The sequence below is a fragment of the Coptis chinensis genome, chromosome 3 (assembly GCF_015680905.1).
Source record: "Coptis chinensis isolate HL-2020 chromosome 3, ASM1568090v1, whole genome shotgun sequence".
In the NCBI taxonomy this organism is placed as follows: domain Eukaryota; kingdom Viridiplantae; phylum Streptophyta; class Magnoliopsida; order Ranunculales; family Ranunculaceae; genus Coptis; species Coptis chinensis.
In genome coordinates, this window is record NC_141458.1 from 103277694 (window position 1) to 103297528 (window position 19835).

The following is a 19835-nucleotide window of genomic DNA, read 5'->3' on the forward strand; positions in this document are numbered from 1 at the left end:
ACGCAGGGGAATTGAGCAGAAAAATGAAAGCAGCCGCTGGACTAGTCCAATTTTCTTCAACCTTCCATTCAAAAAATCACTTATTATTCTTCAATCCATTCTCCTCCACTCTTTCTGAACCCTTAAAGAAACGTTTATATAGTAAAGTTTCAGGTATGGCTAGTTCTTTTAAGCCTGAACAAGCCAGGGTTCCACCTGCTATTGAATTAGCCAAACCTCCTTTAACCAAAGTAAGATTTACTTTTTTTACTTTTATTTGGTCATCTTTATTTATGAGTGTCTAGTCTCTGATTATTATTATTATTTTCAGTATAAGATTGCACTATGCCAATTGTCAGTGACGAAAGACAAGGAGAGGAACATTGCGCATGCTCGCAAAGCAATAGAAGAAGCTGCAGGAAAGGGTGCACAACTTGTTGTCTTGCCTGTAAGTTTGAGAAAACTGTCTTTTAATGTGGGTACTACATTTGTGTTATATTTTATAAAAAAAATTATTTTTATATCAGGAAATATGGAACAGTCCATATTCAAATGATAGCTTCCCAGTATATGCTGAGGATATTGACGCTGGTGGTGATGCGTCTCCATCAACGGGAATGCTATCTGAAGCTGCTCAGAGACTCCAGATTACTATAGTTGGTGGTTCTATTCCAGAACGCTATGGTGAGCGGTTGTACAATACATGCTGTGTCTTTGGCAAAGATGGAGTACTGAGGGCTAAACACAGAAAGGTTTATTACTGAATCTTTATTATTTTTATTACTTTATTCACTATTGTTTGTTACTCGTTACTGTTTTATTCTTCTCGACCATGCTATAGCTTAAAAAGAGATATCAAATTGATATAGTTGTAGGCGTTGCATATATTGCATCAATACCAAAACAAACAGCAACAACTATTGGTCGGACCAAACCCAAAATACCCAAGTACACCCAGATTCCCCATACCGAAACATGTCCTTGCTCTCTAATTAGTTATGAATTTGAGGTGTATCAAGAAAACTCTCTAATTAGTTATGAATTTGAACCACAGCTACATCTTTTTGACATTGACATTCCTGGGCAAATCACTTTTAAGGAGTCAAAGACTCTCACAGCAGGGGAAAATCCTACCATCGTGGACACAGGTTTGGAGGACTTTCTGATTTTCTCAATTTTCTTCAAGATTTGTATCATTGAACCAAACTGTTTATTTCTTTAGGTCATGTAAATGTTGCAATCACATGTTTTTCATACTTTTTAGCTTTGCATTTTAAGGTGATAATACAGTGTCCCTATGGAAAATTCGTAGGTACTGTGTTCGTGTATAGGAACATATAGACCTACCTACCTACACACATACCCTGATACACACATTATGCATGTTGTTCTTGGTTTGTTAGGGGTCTAAGGGTTGGTATATTATGTCCCACATGTGTGAAATACTGAAACTACTCCCACTCCAAGAAAATATGCAATTTTTGCATTTGGATCCTTACGCGAGTGTAATATTGTAGGTGATTGTATAGTGATTAGTGAAACATAACAGAGTTAATACGTTTTGATATATCACTGTTTTCTGAAGACCTGGGGCACAGGAGATCAAATGGACTTTCTGTTCTGAGTCTGTCCTGGAACCCTATGGATAAACAAGAATGTTCTAATTTCTATCCCATTTATTGTCATCAGTTTTCGTAATTGTGATGTGGATAATACCAGTAAAATGACAACCAATTTTATTGGTTCAGATGTAGGGCGGATTGGTATAGGGATTTGTTATGACATCCGCTTTGAGGAACTTGCAATGTTGTATGCAGCGAGAGGTTTGCATCTCTTTCAGAATTTACGTAAATGGATCTATTAGGTTCTGTGTCTTCATGGTATTCTGTTGCTTGCTTTTGAATTTCCCTCCTTGGTAAATTGACGTAGCTTTTGTTAGGCATGACATGATAGTTATCACCAAGGGCGGACACAGGTCCAACAAGTTTTACTGAATGTCCAACATAATACTCTACCGCATCCTGTCAGACCATCAATAAATGCATAAGCCTATGCATACTTTAAAAACATTTGAAAGCTACATCTAGACTAAAAAATTTATATCTTCTAAAGTTTTAATTTAGTTTTTCATGTAAATTTAACAATAAAAATGTCAATATTTTCAGAAATTTCTAACTTATCAAGCTGTTTGAAAACACCAAAGGCTGAAATTTTCCCTATCCAAGCCGGTTTTCACTTTTCAGATATGTGGCTCAAGAAAAATTCTGGGTCCGTCACTGGTTATTACTTGAGCAACTTATAATATTCTCGTTTGGTAGTTACTCATTTAGTTGAGGGTATCACATTGACAATTTGTGGCAAACTAAAGACTATTAGTATCATTTATTGTTTCCTCTGACATTGGTAATATATTTTATAGTAATACATTCTTTAGGTTCCATCATGTACCAGAGTTCCTTCAAAATTATGCTAGGACAGATGTTGCTCTGACACAAGTTTATGTGTCTATTGTAATGGACCCACAGTCTGTAATCTGTATAGACAGGTCCTATTGCAGTATGTCCATGTGTTGTGGGGGTAGGAGGATCTACTTTTGTGGGCTTCACATCATTTTATTTTTTATTGTTCTTATTCTCTCAATTCTGGTATTCTTTTGAATCTGATTGGGGCATTTATCTCGATTATAAAGATGGCTTCAATTTTCGACATGTCTGAACGCATTTGATTGTGCTGGTCCAATTCACCCTATGATTTGGTTAACACAGGAACACACTTACAAAGAGTTGCAATCTACTGCTTGTTCCCATTTTTCTCAAAATCAAGTATCAAACCATAACATCCAAAAACCACAGCCGAAACTCTCCTTATACGGAAGTTGGAACAACTGCAATACAAGTATATAACTCAGTTTTGGCCTTTGCATAAGTCATTCATTCAGTAATCCTACTATCTTCGAGATGTTATGCATGGTGGAATTTCAAAATTGTACGCACTTTTGTGAATATAGTTTCATACTAAGATTACTAACTAATGTAACTAATGTAAACAGAGTATCAGAATAATAGCTAGAACAGAATGACATCAGGGCATGAGAACACAACGACAGCTCTTATTTTCTTTTCTTTTTTGTTCTTAACTCGTGGCATCTCGTGGTCAAATACAATAGGTGAGGGCGTAGGTTTCGTTCCTTAATAGCCTATGTTACAGGAACACGCCATATTTTGAAGAAAAAAAAATGGTGTTGGATACTTATCCTCGTGTCTGTGTCGGGCACATTTTGTATGTGATTTACCTCAATATCTTATATATCGCCGTGTCAGACAGTTCATATCCGTGTTGGACACGGACACACCTATCTGTGTCAATGTAACATAGTTCATAACTGATGAGGAATGCCATCATTGCTGGTTGATAGATGATCCACCATTGACTCTGGTGCTATGTTGTCAGGGGTGAGGCGGTTAGCCAAGTGCCAAGTGCCGCCCCCGCCTCGGAAACCCCTTTTTAATAATCTACACTATTTTCACTAAACATTGGCGCCTTGAGCCGCCTTTGACAGCATAGGTCTGGTGGAGATCGGGTGATTCACAGAAGCGCATGTTTAAACATGCTTTTACACAGATCTACTAAATTAGTGTATGTGGTGTAGTTTGATTCTTTTGTGGGCTCAGTTATGCGTCTTTTACTTGAAAATAAGGCATTCTGCAATTTACAAGTGTCTAAAGTACATTTTTACGACACGTTTACACTCTTGATTTCTTTGTTGGTGTAACTATGTTAATCACATCGGAATTTGATGACTTTGGACCAGGTGCTCATTTGCTATGCTATCCTGGGGCATTTAACATGACAACAGGTCCCTTGCACTGGGAGTTATTACAAAGAGCAAGGTAATTTATTTTGTTTGTCAGTAGAAACTTGATTTTATCAAAAAAGTGAAAGTAGTGTGAATAAAAAGTCGCACTGCACTTTAAACCCTTACAGAGGATGTGTAATTATGTCATTTATACTAGTTATTGTCATATATCAAAGTTTAAATTTCTATTTTGGCATATTGCATGGTTTAATTGCATATATTGTTTGTTGTTTATCAAAAAAAAAATACTGTTTGTTATGGATGATAGTGTCATAGTAGCACCTGCAAGGAGGTGAGTCATGGGCTGGTGTCTAATTTTGGTGTAAATGACTAGAAATAGAATTTTCTGATAATAGGATGGTGAAATCAAATGGAAAATTGAAAACTTATCAAGAAAAGAAAGTGCAATGGTGAAGTGGATTCTAACTGAATCAAGTTGCAACTTGTGCACTTTTGATTAGAAAAGAGTTAATCCTTGACATTGTGTAATGTAGTTATGACTGGCGGAAGCTTCAGTTTAATAGAATCTACACTTTAATTGAAACACAATTTAAAGAAGACCTAAAATCACTATTTTATTGAATCTCTCAATCACATAAACTTCAACACTGAGGAACCCTAATTACAAACTCTTATTTAAACTAAACCTAGAAAACGTAAACCAATAGTAACACGACATGTGTCACAACTAACTAATGGATTTGAACCATGGGTTTGGACTCAACTAAGGGGCTCACGCCCATAACATGTAGAGGGAACATAAGCGCACGCCTATGACACTGACAGACTTGACTAATGTTCTATATCATTCTCCCCATGTTGACTTTAGCTTGTCCGCAAGCTAAAGTAGTGGAGAGTCTGAAGTTGGAAACACTGACAAAGCTTCATGCTGGAAATCTAGGACAAGATCAGGTAGCTTGGCAACCACATCTTCGACCTCATCTTCACCTTCAACTAATAAAACAGGGCGCTTCTTCTTCTTAGGACACTCGGCAGCAATGTGACCCATAACGCAACATTCAAAGCACTTTCTAGCAGCACTATATGTCCCAGCAGCTGACACAGGAGTAATAGCTGTAATTACACTTGTAGAACCAGTATAAGGTGCAGAAGTCGTATAAGGTGAAAGCACTTTTTCAACACGCAATGCATACTTAAACGCGGCAGGCATGTCCTCAATCTCAAACATGATAAGGGCTTCACGAATTGACTTGCGTAGACCATTCAAATAACGACCCACCCCTCGTTCATCGGGTTTCAACCAACCCAAAGACGAGTACACAACAACCTAAAGCGCCAAGATATTCTTGAACCGAAGACAACTGTTGTTTCAAATTCTGTAGACGAATGAATAAATCTTGATGGTACTGTTTAGGAACAAAATGCGCATGTAACTCTCGGCGCATACTAGCCCAAGTGCAAACACGCCTGTAACCTTAATTAACCCTTTGCAGATTTAATTCATCCCACCACACCAAAGCATAACCCTTCAACTTAGTGGCTGCTAATTTAACTTTCTTTCCATAATCTAAGTTTTTATAATCAAAGGTCTTTTCAATTTGATTAAGCCAATCAATAAACTCGTCAGGATCGAGTTTACCATCAAAAGTAGGCACATCGATTTTAATATCACCTGCCTGACTCCTCTCCAATATTCGGAGGAAACGATTAACATCAACAACCCCATTATCAATATTGTGAACACCATGATCTTTATCAAAATAATTAAAATGGTCATACTTTTCAAAATCACCTGCCTGGCAATTAGGTTCAAGATCTGCTCTACGACCACTTCGGTCAGTAGAAGGAGAAGGAGGAGATGGAGATCGACCCCTATTCTCTTGCCTTATTGCGAGGAATGGGTTGTTCCCAAAAATTCCTATCACCATCAACCCAGTGCTGCACAGGACGTTGGTAACCACGACCTCTGCCTCGAACCTGATTAACACGCGGAATCTCACACTCTTGTGGAGGAAGACGCACACCTCTAGCTGCCTCTTGCATTGGTAGCCCTCGATTTTGGCCATTAGGGTTTAACCTTGGCTGAAAAATCGAATCTTGTGGCCCTTGGGGGCGCACGATAGGTAGTTGTTGGACTAATGGTGGCACTATAGGTGGAACACGCACAGGGGGTTCACCAACACCTTCATCACCTTGACCATCTCCAACAATAGGTGGTATATGATCACCTACTACACCCAGGGGATGAACCTGAATGTCGTTATTCTCTCCAACAACTCCTTCCCCGCCATTATTCTCTAGAGCAATAGGCGCAAAAGGGTTTAGAAGAGGGACTGTACCAGCACTCTGCAAGGACGCATCATCAATATCTGAAACCATTGAGCCATTATTCTGTTGTGGTGGCGGCTGTTGCGCCTCTCTCTGTATTGTGGCTATTGTTGCAGTAAAGTTCTGAAACATTTGTGTCATGTTTTTCATGTTTTCCTCTAAACAAAACATGCGAGTATCCATTGATGGAGGACGACCTTGAGTTGCTTTGTTATTCACCATAATAACACAAAAAAAATTGACTTTTCAAAAAAAAAATCGTCGTGAACAGTACCTGGGTGAACAGTTGTGCGGTGAATAGTGCCTGATGAACAATGCTTTCGGTGAACAGTATCATAAATAGTAACTCTTGGAATTAATTTGCTCCGATACCAAATAATATAGTTCTGACTGGCGGAAACTTCAGTTTAATAGAATCTACACTTAAATTGAAACACAATTTAAAGAAAACCTAAAAACACTCTTTTATTGAATCTCTCAATCACATAAACTTCAACACTGAGGAACCCTAATTACAAACCCTTATTTAAACTAAACCTAGAAAGCATAAACCAATAGTAACACGACATGTGTCACAACTAACTAATGGACTTGAACCATAGGCTTGGACTCAACTAAGGGGCTCACGCCCATAACATGGAGAAAGAACATAGGTGCACGCCTATGACACTGACAGACTTGACTAATGTTCTACATCGTTGTGCTTTCTGCAACCAATGGCTTATCCTTGAGGGCATTTGATATATTACTTTCCTTTAAATTCCTATATTTGGGTTTCTTTCTTTGTTAGTCGGTGCTTATGTTTGCTTGCATGTTTGTCTTTTGAGCTGTGTTGATGTTGGAACCACACTTCACCAATATGGAATGATTGAACAAAACAAAACTTTATAGATAATAGTATGAATGAAGAAGATGATGTTTCACAGAATAAAACAAATAACAATAAAAGAAATTACTCTTGATGATTGAGAATTGCAAGTGCAATGTCCTAAAGATGAATTTCACCTGCTCACAGTTCTTAAGGTGTCATCTTCCCAGGATACAACAATCAGTTACTTCGAAATCATAGCACCACAACTTCAAAGCCCTAGTGAACCTTTTAATAGATTTTTGTACTCTCAATGAAACTTCAGAAATCGACGAGGAGAAAAGACATGGACGTTTTTGTCACTCTCAAAAGTTCTTTTCTCTTCTTCAGAGATATTTTTCAAGTGTTTTTTGAATGAACAAGACAAGGGTTTAAATAAAACGAAAGCGTCTCTTCAAACAGCCACCATGTCTATTCCAAGAGTCACTTTGTCTCTTCAAGCAGGTCTCTTCAAGACAATATTTAAAGAGTTTTATAACAATCAGAAAAGAGAATGATAGTTATCAAAAAAGTAACCGTCAGTAACTTCTTGATAACTGTCTATGACATCCGAAAATAAAAACTAAGTCCCAACCATACAAGTCCAGGTCCAAGACCCCCAAGGCCCAATCATAGACCATATAATATTTAATATATTCCTATATCTATTTTGTTAGGGAGTAGGTTTGAACCCTACACATCCAACTTGGATTCCAAAATGTGTACCACTAGACCAACTTCCTAAAGTTGTTCAAATACATCATCTTTCATATATGGGACTACTTTCTATTCACACTTAGATTTTCCAACAGTTGATACTTGATACTATGCGTTAATTCATACTTGACTCGGATGTATTAAGGACCTCTTGGCAACTTTCCACTCATTAGAAGCAGCTTTTCGAACCGTTTCATCTATTGAAATGGTCTGTGTCTATATAAAGTGTATGAGCTAACTAATAAGCTAATTATTTAACAAGTTAGTCTATGCACAACACAATCCTAAGTGGTGATCTGGTTAGATCCTTTATCTTTAGTTATTTGCCTATATATATTGAATAATGCAAAGAAAAAAGCTTGAGCAGTAGTTGGACCATGTCGTTTGAAAATTATTTTACTCACTGATGTTTTTTAATTTTTTTTTTCATCTATCAGGGCTACAGATAATCAGGTACGTTAACGTCATACTTGCTGGTCTACTTCTCTGTATTCAGCAAACAAGTAGGGAGCTGCATAATATTTAAAAGACATCTTTACTTGGGAAATCAATATTGTGATATAGTCATATAGCTGTAAGTATGCTTCTGACTCTGTTGTAGTTTATGGGACCTAAATAAGGTACTAGTACTCTTCAAGTCGGCCCCATAGGTAATACACTTATCTGGTCCAATGGAAATTTGAAATTTCATTTTCACCTTTATTTGTTCATGTATGTCTGAGTGGGGGACACTGTACATCCTTCCTCTTGTTTTGAATAGATAAGCTGAGCTAGGGTACTACATTACTGGTCAGTCATTGTTTCTTTGTTCTGAATAGTCATGGCCTGTGATTTAAACTTGGATTCACCCCTAGAGTGTCTATCAACTTAACGTATATTTCCTTTGCATGAAAAGTAAAGTTTTACACTTAGGAACTTGTTGGCACTGTGCATGTTGTGAAGTGGGTGTGGAGCAGTGCAATATTTTGTGTTTTTTTTCTCTCCTCTCTTCCACCAAAGTCTCGTGCTCAAAAGTTCTGTAGTTGAACTGCTCTACCAGTCCAATTTCAGTCAGAAGCAACGAATCTTTATTTTTTTTGTCACTTATTGTAATTTTGTTCTTCTTAAATACTTGGTGAAAATTTCACATTGCAGTTATTCGTGGCAACATGTTCACCTGCTCGTGATCCTCGTGGTGGTTATGTCGCCTGGGGTCATTCCACTCTTGTTGGACCAGTAAGTACAAAAGCATCGAAGTGTAGTTTCTATTAAGCTGGTGAAATTTTGTAGAATATACACGTTGGTGTAGATAAGGATGCAAGCCTAATGCCAAGGCACAGGGTCATATCAGACACTTGGTTAAAGCATGACACAACAAAAGAATAGCTATTCGCGAATTAAGTTTTTCATCAGAAACTAGATATAGATTCCGATTTATTTGAACAAGTTAAGCTTTCACAATTTAGGTCACATAAAACAACTAGACATCCTAAGTAAGAACTCGTAGGACTGCTAAAAGTTGTGTTACCTGTCAAAATGTAATATTTCCCCAATGAAATGCACCTTATAGAAGAATGTTTGTGGTAGTTGTGCTTGCATTAGTCTATTTGTCCACGCTGGTAATGATAGAATATGGAACAAAAAAATTGGAAATCTTTATAGATAAGAGTTTAATACTATACTATAAAAAAAACATGTATTTATGTAATAAGATTACAAATAAATTGATAAGATTGTTGACAATGAATATATTTCAAGTGTTCAACTTTACCCAACTCTATAGCTTCAGTTTAATTTCTCAGTTTAAATTTAAACTTGTGGGTATCGTGAGATTTGAGATTTGAATGTAAGCTGTCAAATGTTGGCAAGACAAGTGAAATGTATATTTCTACAGCCTGATAAAACTCAAAAGTCATATTGGAATTGAAAATGATTACCGCTTTTTCGTGTTTTGGACTTGTTCTACACGGTTTAACTATAGAGATTTTCAGGTTTGGAAAGACTCTGATTATTTGAAGTCAAACTTTGTGACCAACAGAAGAATATCAATTTTATCTCAGGAACAAGGAAATTTATGTTTATTAGTTGTGAATTTGAGGAATAAGTTTTTGCATGCAACTGTTGTAAGTTCTTATCAGAATATATACTTTGCAAGTATATGAAGATGTATGTTTCTGATACTTACTGAGATGGTACTGCATTTAAGTTGCCTAAGAGAGAGAGAGAGTTAGCTTTTCTAGGCTCTATTATGGTGGCTAAGTTACCTTGCCTTGTGCCTCGGCTCTACGAAATGATGTCATATACCTAATCAAGGGTTTGCAAATTGTGACCACGGACTACTCTAGTTGAGGCATTTCTAATCATTTACTGATAGTATATAATGCTTTCATAACTCAATGGAAAAGTATAAGCAATGGCAAGTACAAGTTTTATTAACGTATTGAATTATGGTTTGCAGTTTGGTGAGGTACTTGCAACAACAGAGCATGATGAAGCAACAGTTATAGCGGAGGTTGATTATTCACAAGTTGAGCTTAGAAGGTACTTTCTCGCTAATTCAGAACATAATTTTGACCTGATTAGTGTCTGGTTACCTTCGGTCACCTTCCTTTGCTTACTCCTTTTTATTAGTTGTTTTTTTATATTACTGCCCCTCCTATCTTCTGTTGTCTACTTATTACAGAACAAACCTTCCTTTAGCGTGTCAAAAGCGGGGAGATCTGTACCAGTTGGTTGACATCCAAAGGCTGAATTGTCAATGAACTTAGATTTGGATTCACTCTACCAAGGGCGTACTGTAGAATAAAGCAAATTCTGTTTGAGGTGGATGCATGAGATGGAATTAGATTGGAAATAATGCATAAGTGTCGGTTTAACATAACGTTATTGTTTTAGTAGGTAAACAACAAACTAGAATTGCTCAGACCAATTTCTGAATTTCTGTTTGTGTATGGTTGTGAAGTTATGTACTAAATTAGTAATATAACATTCTAACGTCAGTGAATAATGAAAATCTGCGGGGAAGGAATCTGAGCCCTTGTGTGATATTGGGGTCGTTGAATGAGATCTCGAATAATAAGACATACATATGAAAATCCTCATCTAGTAATATTTATGGAAAATCCTCATCTAATGCACAGATGTACACACGCTGGTCTAGTAGAATATTGGACTACACTTTACAGTTGATATAGCTCTTAGTAGAATCTTGAGTTGTCAGCTCGTCTGCTGAAATTTATTTGGGCCGTTCTGATGGTATTGAGATCTTTGTTTCTTGTCTGAAATCTGAATCCTTATCCACTACATGCTAGAACGTGTATTATGTGGATTGTGAGGAAAGATTATGGGCAGATGTGCTCGGAGATTAATATCTCAATATGGTTTCGGCCATTGTAAATTGTATTTTTGTCCATCCCTGTTTTCTAAGGACATTATTAGTCTTTAGTGTAAATTGTATTTTTGTCCATCCCTGTTTTCTAAGGACATTATTAGTCTTTACTCGTTAACTTGTAGGGGACTTGGTGATATGTATCCTGCATATAGTTTCGTTCATAAAAGAGACCTGCAAAAAGAATGTGCATATGTGATTGAAGACATTGAACTAATTCAGCTTGTAATTGATCAATGCATAAAACCTTCAACATCATCTGAAGGCATGAACTATCTGCTGGTTTTGATAAAAAAAACAGGGGAAAAAAGCATTTTCTTGATCATAATAAGATATCTAGTTAGATACTTAGATTACCATTAAAGTGAAGTGTTTGGGCCTCTGGGGAAGAAGTCCACTAAAATTATGAAGAGGAACGAGGTTATGAGGATTTTTCTTTTTTCTCGATAATGGTACAAAGATTTTCCTCATACAAAAGGATACACAGGTATAAGGTATTCATGCACACTTGGCTGAAGTTGCACACATCAGCGTTGAATCAAAGTGGTTCTAAAGCAATGCATGCCATGAACGTGATTGCTGATGGTTGCACATGAAGCCAGAGGAAAAAGTAGGAAACCCATCTTCTTTTCATCTTGGTGTAGAAAAACTGAGGATGTTTTAGATCAGGGTGTTTTTTTTTCAGGTTAAAGCATTCTGATTCATTCTGCCTCTGTTCACACAGATAGCGACAGTGGACCGATTTCTTGGGATCGCTAAAAGCACATTCTTTTTCATTACATTACAAATGGTAGAGTAGAGTAGGGTAGAGTAGAACTTCTTTAACTAAAGCTGCCCTGTCTGTCTTCTTGATCACTCACTGTCTTTTTCTTTTCTTCCTTTCTTTACTTTCAAGTTTGTGCTCACGTGGTCATGACGACTCCGTGCTTTGGGGAACTATGTACAGCAGACGGTAATTTTATTTTATTTTTTCGATCTAGCGCAAACGGTAAGTTGGAACGCATTATGATAGGGTTTCGGCTACCTACTGTTTGATTGCATTTGGCGGTGGCATATATTTTTTTCATGGATTTTTACCCATCATATACATACTGAATAAATTTCGTACAGTATCTCAGAACACCGTGATAGTTACTTTACAATGGTCGATCGGTATTACTGGTATGGCCATAATATCTGCCGAAGCATTGGCATTAAGTTGGCACAAAATACTTTGAACTACGGGCATGCATGATTGCATGTGTATGGTAAACATCTTCAAACTAGAGGATTGTGACAATAGAAGCTAGCTCATGAAGATTATACACTGATAGCTAGATGACGAGCAGAGACCGAAGGGCAAGGGAACACGAGACCCAAGGACAAGGGAACAAAATCTCACGTGTCAACAAAGGAACAGGGCCGGGTAAGACAAGAGTAGTTCGGAGTTCACGTGGTGATGTTGGTCTTTAGAAAGAGTTAAGACAACCACGCGGTTTCTTCATTCGTGAAAGTGAAACAAAAGACTGCCAATTTCATTGTTAATTAACACTAGGTCACTACCCGTGGGAGAATTAGCAGTAGCTGTTTTGGGGGCCAACCGGCCAACCCATCACAATCCTTCAAATATGCATTAATTTTCTTAAACCACTACTCCACTAGGCACTAGCACTCCTTACCTTAACAGATCCAACAAGCATTAATCCTTTACAAAAAAAAAAGGATCCAACTTTAGTCACCCTTCATTTCTTGTACTTCATTGTGATTTCCATAGCACGGTTCCATTTCCAGCCTATGCCCATTTGGACATCTGGTGATAAATTGGTAGGAAGCTTTCTGTACATAATCGGTACATATAATTAAACATCTTTTTTGCAACTATATAGATCCAATTACTATAGTTAGTAGAACACATATAGCCATCAAATGCATGTCACTAGCGTGATATTCATTAAGCCTTCTCGAGAGGGGAGGGGCGCGCGGGTGAATTAAAGCAGTGGTTCGGCCTTCATCGAATATGATCGAGAGTGGGGCTGACCCAGCTCTTAAGCCCTGAGGCTTAGTAATTAAGTCAAGCTCTTGTACTCTGTGGCTATCATTTGTTTTTGTTGTTGTTCTTGCTGCTGCGGCCGGTGCTGATGTTCTTGTTGCCATCGTCGTTGTTATCAATATTCAGTGTTCCCTCCTATACCGAGCTCATTCTTGTAGACACATATATGATATATGTGCAGTAATAAGTTGCCAATTAAGCGTATCTACGACTAGAGAACTACATGCAATGAACTAAAATGTCACTGTTCGTCAAAAACTCCAAACTTTTCTAGGACCAGAAGTGACTGAGCTTACTATTCTAGGTTATGCAATAACTAACATGGTGATGGAATATCTGAAGAAACATGTTGCTACTAGAGTGATAGGGATTAGGAACAACATGTTTTCTTAGGAGTTAGGACCACCTTCCGCAGAATACAGAGCGTGCATTGGGGTGACTTTGCTTAGGTGTAAGGCAGTTAAAATTGAAACAGAGATTGAGGGTTAAACACTTGAATATTGATGGCTGCAACAACTGTTTACAGCAATTTTTGTCCCTATAGCTAAGATTTTTATGTGGGACATTGTTGTCTAATTAACAGAATCAATCAATGATCTATGGGGGGAATATTGGATGTATTACAATTTACAAAGTTTTTGTTATTCACCAACCAGTGTAAATTAAGAAAAGTATATGTAGCATCAGCTTAATTCACTCAATTGGCTTCGTTGTCCAACAATTATGGATTGGATGCAAGTGGTCCTACAGTCCAATTGTACTCTTAGTGTGTTCGTGTGGTGAACCTTGTATCGATCAAGGTGCAACCACTGCCTTAAAGCTAATTAAGCTTCCAAGAATGGTCCTACAATGGTGGCTAGAATGCCAGATGCACGAGTGTCATGGATAAGAACTTTGGCTGGCTGAAGCCGCATGCTGGTTTGCTTATTAGACCACCTTGCATGGTTGGTATGAGACAAGCTTCCATATGTAGAGATCTTATATAGAGATTCTGTATCTTAATCTGTACACGTAACTATCTTTACAAGTGACAGGTGTCAGTTAGTTTAGTTGGTAAAACCATTGGTTGTGTGCGAGACATTTCTAATCGAGTTACTGTTTTCAATATTAAAGGTGATTTAATCGGGTACTCATCAAATTGCATTGGGCAGCCTCCGGCTCAAGTTCGACAACTAAGTCCAACAACAATAGCCCAATACACCTCTCACCTCAACGCAAACCGGCTACCATTTTTTTCAAACCTTTTTAGCCGGTATCATCTCTCTCACGAGACTGAACTCCAAACAAAAAAAAAAAAAAAACTTTCAGTTTTCTATCGTGTTCATACTTCGAGTGTTGAGTTGTGAATCAACAAAGAGAATTGAAGTTAACGACTTCATCCAATTCGAGTTGTGTCCCGTTTGAGTATATATTCAAACTTGGTTAGGTTGATTAAATTTGATTGGGTTGATTAAACTTGATGATTTCAAACTTGATGTTTTTTTGGAGTTTGGGTGGAAGATTGGGTTGATTAAACTTGAGTTTGAGTTTGCCCAAGCTTGATGAAGTCGTTTCGAGTTTGAGTTTGGGTTGATTAAGTGGAAATTGATTTTTAAAATGAACATTGTGACAAACAAACCGAATTTTTTAAGTTCAAACGACCCAGCCATGTCACCCAAGAGGGTCCTCAGGCCAAACGACCCCGCCATGTTGTCCTGGAGACTGCCCAAATGACCCCGCCATATCGTCTAGCTAAAAACCAAGAGTTTTGTCTCAAACGACACGTGAAGACCGCTTGAGTGTACACTGAAACGACATGACGAGACTGTTTGAGTGTACACTCAAACGATATGGATAAACCATTTGAGCATATACTCAAACGACATGGCGAGATTGTTTGAGTGTACACTCAAAAGACCCGAGGGTTTCGTTATGACGAGACCGGTTGGATTGGTTGTTGGGCCTGGGCTTTGATGGCAAACTTATAATATATATATATATATATATATATATATATATATATATATATATATATATATATATATATATATATATATATATATATATATTTTTTTTTTTTTTTTTTTTTTTTTTTGGGGTTGTCCAATACAATTTGATGAGTGCCCAATACAGGACCCTTATTAAAACTAGTTTGCCAAAAGAAAATAAAATAAAACAAGTAATACACTAATGTAATTCAATTCTTATTAGCGACATATGATAATTTTATCAGGTGTTACTTCTTTTAGTAGCACGATCCATGACCAATAAGATTGCATGTACCATTACCCCGATGTATAGAAGTAAAATGAATCGGGGAATAGGGGATCAAGTCCGCAGAACCCTAAGATGAACGAGGAGATCAACACCAAAGAAGAGAGGAGGGATCCGGAGTATATAAAGGAAGAAAGGTCAAGAGAGAAGGGCATTCAAGAGGTGGAGGGAAAAACTTAGGGATTCCAAAGATAAGAACCTTAATTAAGATCTAGCAGAGGAGAGTGAATTGCGAGAGTTTTAACCCGGCCACAACCTAGATTAGTACAAAATTCAAGTTTTAGATCATGTGATCCAAGATATTGACCTAGTCGGCACATATAAGCTGCTTACTGGTCATATTTTAGGGTCATACAGTTCTTATTTATTTTAAGATAATATCTAAGAGCATCAACGCAATTTCTAGAAATTGATTTCGACACATCAGTTTTTTTAGAAACAAAAAAGTATTATTTCCATATTAAGCTTCAATGCGATTTTAAAAAAAAATCAAATTATATTTTTGGAGGGGAGAAATAGTGTTGTCCTAATTTTTTTTTCCCTTTATTAAAATGATTTTTTACATATATTAAATAGTTTTTTTTTTGTCTTATTCCCAAAAAGGAGACGGTTAAATTTGGCTGTCCGAATTGTTTCTACAATATTTAGGAAAATAGTTTCGATTTTAACAATTGTTGCAATAGAATTGGATTTATAGAATGGAGGTACGAATTGCCAATTGTCATGTTAGAAACCAATTGTAGTGTGCGTTGATGATGCTCTAACTAGGGGTGTAATACAGGGCAGGTCTAGAGAATACAAATCCAGTGGTTCCTGACGGGGTAGGTTGAAGTATTATGCTTTAGTACTATCATCGGGCCTGTTGGGTCAGCTTACGGGGCGGGTTTTAGGCGGGTCGGGTATAAATTATCATTTTAACCCAATTTCACCAAATTTTTTTTTTCTAATTTTGCAAGTAATATATTTCCAATTCACAACATAGAGAAAAAAATTGAATTAATCAATAAAAAAAAAAAAAAAAAAAAAAAAAAAAAAAAAAAAAAAAAACTTTAACTTGAACCCAAAACCATATTTGTAAATTTGAAACTTCTTTCTCGTGATTTACCATTTATAAATTGATTATTTTTCATAGCATAATAAAATGAAGATGGGAGCGAGAATCTATAGTACAAAACAATAAAATATAAACTAAAAAAATTCGAAATTAATACAAAGATGAATGATTCATCTTCTCCAAAATTTGAAAGTTGAATTTAAACTTTTGATATTTGTCCAATGTTCAAACTTGAATATTTGAAATTAATGTTGAACTCATAAGTTTGTGTTAATATCTCCCAAATTTCTACAAAAGTTAAAAAAAATATATAAATAAAATACAAAAATATTAGAGTTAGAGTCTTGAAATTGTACGGGTCAACGACTTTTGACACGGTACGGGTCGGGTGGCTTGACGGGTTGGGTTTGAGCATAGAACCTACACCTATAGCCCGACCACGTAAAAACAGTAGCGGGGCGGGACAGATTTGTTTTCGAGTCAGTGCGAGTTTGGATGGCAGGTGAAGACAGGGTACCCTACCGGATGATAGGCCAACGGTTTTTTTTTACACTCCTAGCTCTAACAATCCAAAATCTTTAGACTCATAGTCGACAGACATTAAATATTTGTACATCTATGTTTTTTTGATATTTAGCAAATCGCTCTCATTTCTTGCATCAAATCACCATCGTTGAAAGTTGAAACGATTGTTGTTTTTTGACCTAAACATGTATGTATGGTAGTACTGCATTGGCCCCTGCATGAGTTCAACTCTTCAAGTGGTGTCGCTTTTCTCATTAATCATAGAGCCATATATGTCCCATTGTGTATATCTTGTTTGAAATTGATCCTTGTTGACATCGGCAATAGGAGTGATAACACCTCCGTTCCACTTAAGTCCTAAAGAAATGGATGTTCATTGATTTAATGATCGCTATTGCTAGATAGAATAGGACATTTCACTGACTCATGGAAGATGGTGATTCTTAGATAGATGTGGAATATGACTTGTGAGTGAGTACCTGCAGTGATGTCGGATCAAGGAGATGTTTAGCACTTGCCAAGACTCCAAGACAATTATTGATGGAACAAAATGTTAATATTTCGTATCTGTTCCGTTTTAAGAGACTTGGATAGTCAGATCCATTCGTGTAACACTAGGATTTGTGGGGCCTTTAGATTTTGCCATTAAAGTTTGTATGAGGTCTCAGTGCCTCGCACAAAAAAGAAAGTTTGGAGGTGGATCATGGATGGATGATGTTTATTGATTCCACGCCCACATCCCACCGAACAAGGTAATAAGTAGTGGTATGCTGGATTGCGTTCTTGCGGGATAGATAAAGATGGTAAGGTCATTGCCTAAAACTTCGAAGTTGGACAATATTTCGTGTATCTAAAAACTGATATATTTTAGAAATATCAGAAATATATTTTTTTTTTGTTGACTATTCAAAATTATTGGTACACATATCGAAAATATTAATAAAAAAAATAAGTAAAAAATCGGTCAATCGACAAAGTCAATGATATAGTGGATATGTTGGTCGATATGTATCAATATCTCAAAAAATCCATTATATATCAGTTCAAAATTATATCAATATATCCAATTATCCATCCGAAATATTATAATATTTCCAAATCGTATACCAAATTCCAAGATATAAGGCCGACCATTTTCTGCCTGGTTGTAAGGTACTAATGTGCGGCAATACGTTTTTAACTTGAGTCAGAATGTGAATATTAGGCCTTTGATTTTAAAATGACGTTAACTAACGAGACGACAATCGTACTAAGTATACTTTATGGGTGTTATATACGATGTGGTAACCTGGCCTACTATTCTGTCATTGCAATTCCCAGAAAGAGCAGTGCATGCGGTGGTAAGTACAGTACGTTCCCAGTTCCCACATTTTAAAGGCAAGTTTTTGCATGTGGAGGTCGATGGAGAAATAGAGATCAAAGAGAGCGCACAATGTTTTGCAGCTTTGTTAATATGTTAATCACTCTGTCTTTGTCAGACACGAATACGTCTACAATGCACATTCCACTCTCTTTTCTTTATTTAAGCAAATAATCAAATCTCTCATCACTTTACGTTTGATTTCTTTTATATATGGACTTCCAAAATTCATTTCTCTTATCGATAAGGAAAAAGTTAGAATAAGGAGCCACGAGGGCAATCATTAGTGCATCTAAGCCCACTAACACTATAGATCCTGGACAACGTACTGTGTGAAATATTAAGTGTGAGACTCCTTAATAAGATTCCGATGTTTTTTCAGCTTTTGTGGCAAGAAATAATCACTGCACTTACACAGGGCCAACTAATTAGTTGAGCATTAGGTGATGCAAATCGATCTTCTCTAAAAATAGTGAATTTTTCCACATAAAACTTGTTGAAACTTTGTTATTACTTAGCTTAGTGGCGAAAATAATATAAGTAGTAGTGGAGCTTGTGCGAAGTTAATGTAACCATTGGATTTGGTCAACAAAAGAGATAGACAGAAAAAAAATCCATCTCTCTCTTTTGATCTAAAAGAAGAATGATAATGCTTGGTCCTAAAACTCTTAATTATGCACTAATATGTTCCAAGAACAAGGGTTTGCTTTTTAACACTTTTCCGTTTTGTTCCAATTATAAATTACTAAGCATACAATTCACAAACCCAAAGTTGATAGACCATCTTGTTTAACAATGACTAATTGTGACCAATGAAGTGGTGGGTCTGATCCATAACTTGAATTAGACGCATAAATGCCTTCTGACCATTTGATTATGGAATAACTTTTGCGCTCTTTTGATAAGATGGATTAAAATGATTGATGATTGACATAAATTCTATGACATGATAAGAAAGAATTCCCATACTTAATATATGCAAATCATTTTTATAGGCTCCTAGACTATTGAGTGGCGATGTTTATGGTTATGAACTTGTGAAATTAGTACATAAAATATCTAGATGATCAACTTAGCTAGCTTGATTGACTAGAATAAGTAATCAATGGAGGAGAAAGGTAGCGTGGGAGATGGATATCATCTTGTCGAAACACATTTTTCAGTGTCCATTCAATCAATCAATAGGTATATAGCTTACTCCATCTCTCTGTCTAGTTTAGGCGTTTAGCTGAAAGTGTATATATAGGTCAGGTCATCTAACCATTAAGTGGAACATATTAAATTAAGGTGTGAAAAGTAGTACAAACTTACGATTAATTAGTTGCCTAAATGCCAGATAAACCTGGTCAAAGTAAACGTAAAAATAATGTTTGTGCTTGAATTGTGAATACAATCACAAATATTCAGTTAGGGGTAGCGGTGTGCATGGTCGGGTTGGGTCAGTTTTGGGGACTAAACCAATATTTAATCAGTTTAGTGTTACGAAACCAAAGTCATCATGTGGTTAACCGACCCGAAATGAAACCGATTCGAACCACTAACTTTTCGGCTAACCAATT

General features: G+C 36.6%; 1 protein-coding gene across 1 annotated transcript; it reads left to right on the forward strand.

Moving 5' to 3' along the window:
• LOC147512357 (Nitrilase/cyanide hydratase and apolipoprotein N-acyltransferase family protein) lies at positions 1–10762 on the forward strand. Its single transcript, XM_086595330.1, has 10 exons — positions 1–230; positions 311–427; positions 507–731; positions 1034–1127; positions 1728–1802; positions 3791–3869; positions 8126–8141; positions 8823–8903; positions 10126–10208; positions 10351–10762. Exons 1-10 carry the CDS (start codon positions 24–26, stop codon positions 10427–10429), a joined length of 1056 nt encoding a protein of 351 aa, XP_086451456.1. The 5' UTR covers positions 1–23; the 3' UTR covers positions 10430–10762.
• Positions 10763–19835: the final 9073 nt, after the last annotated feature.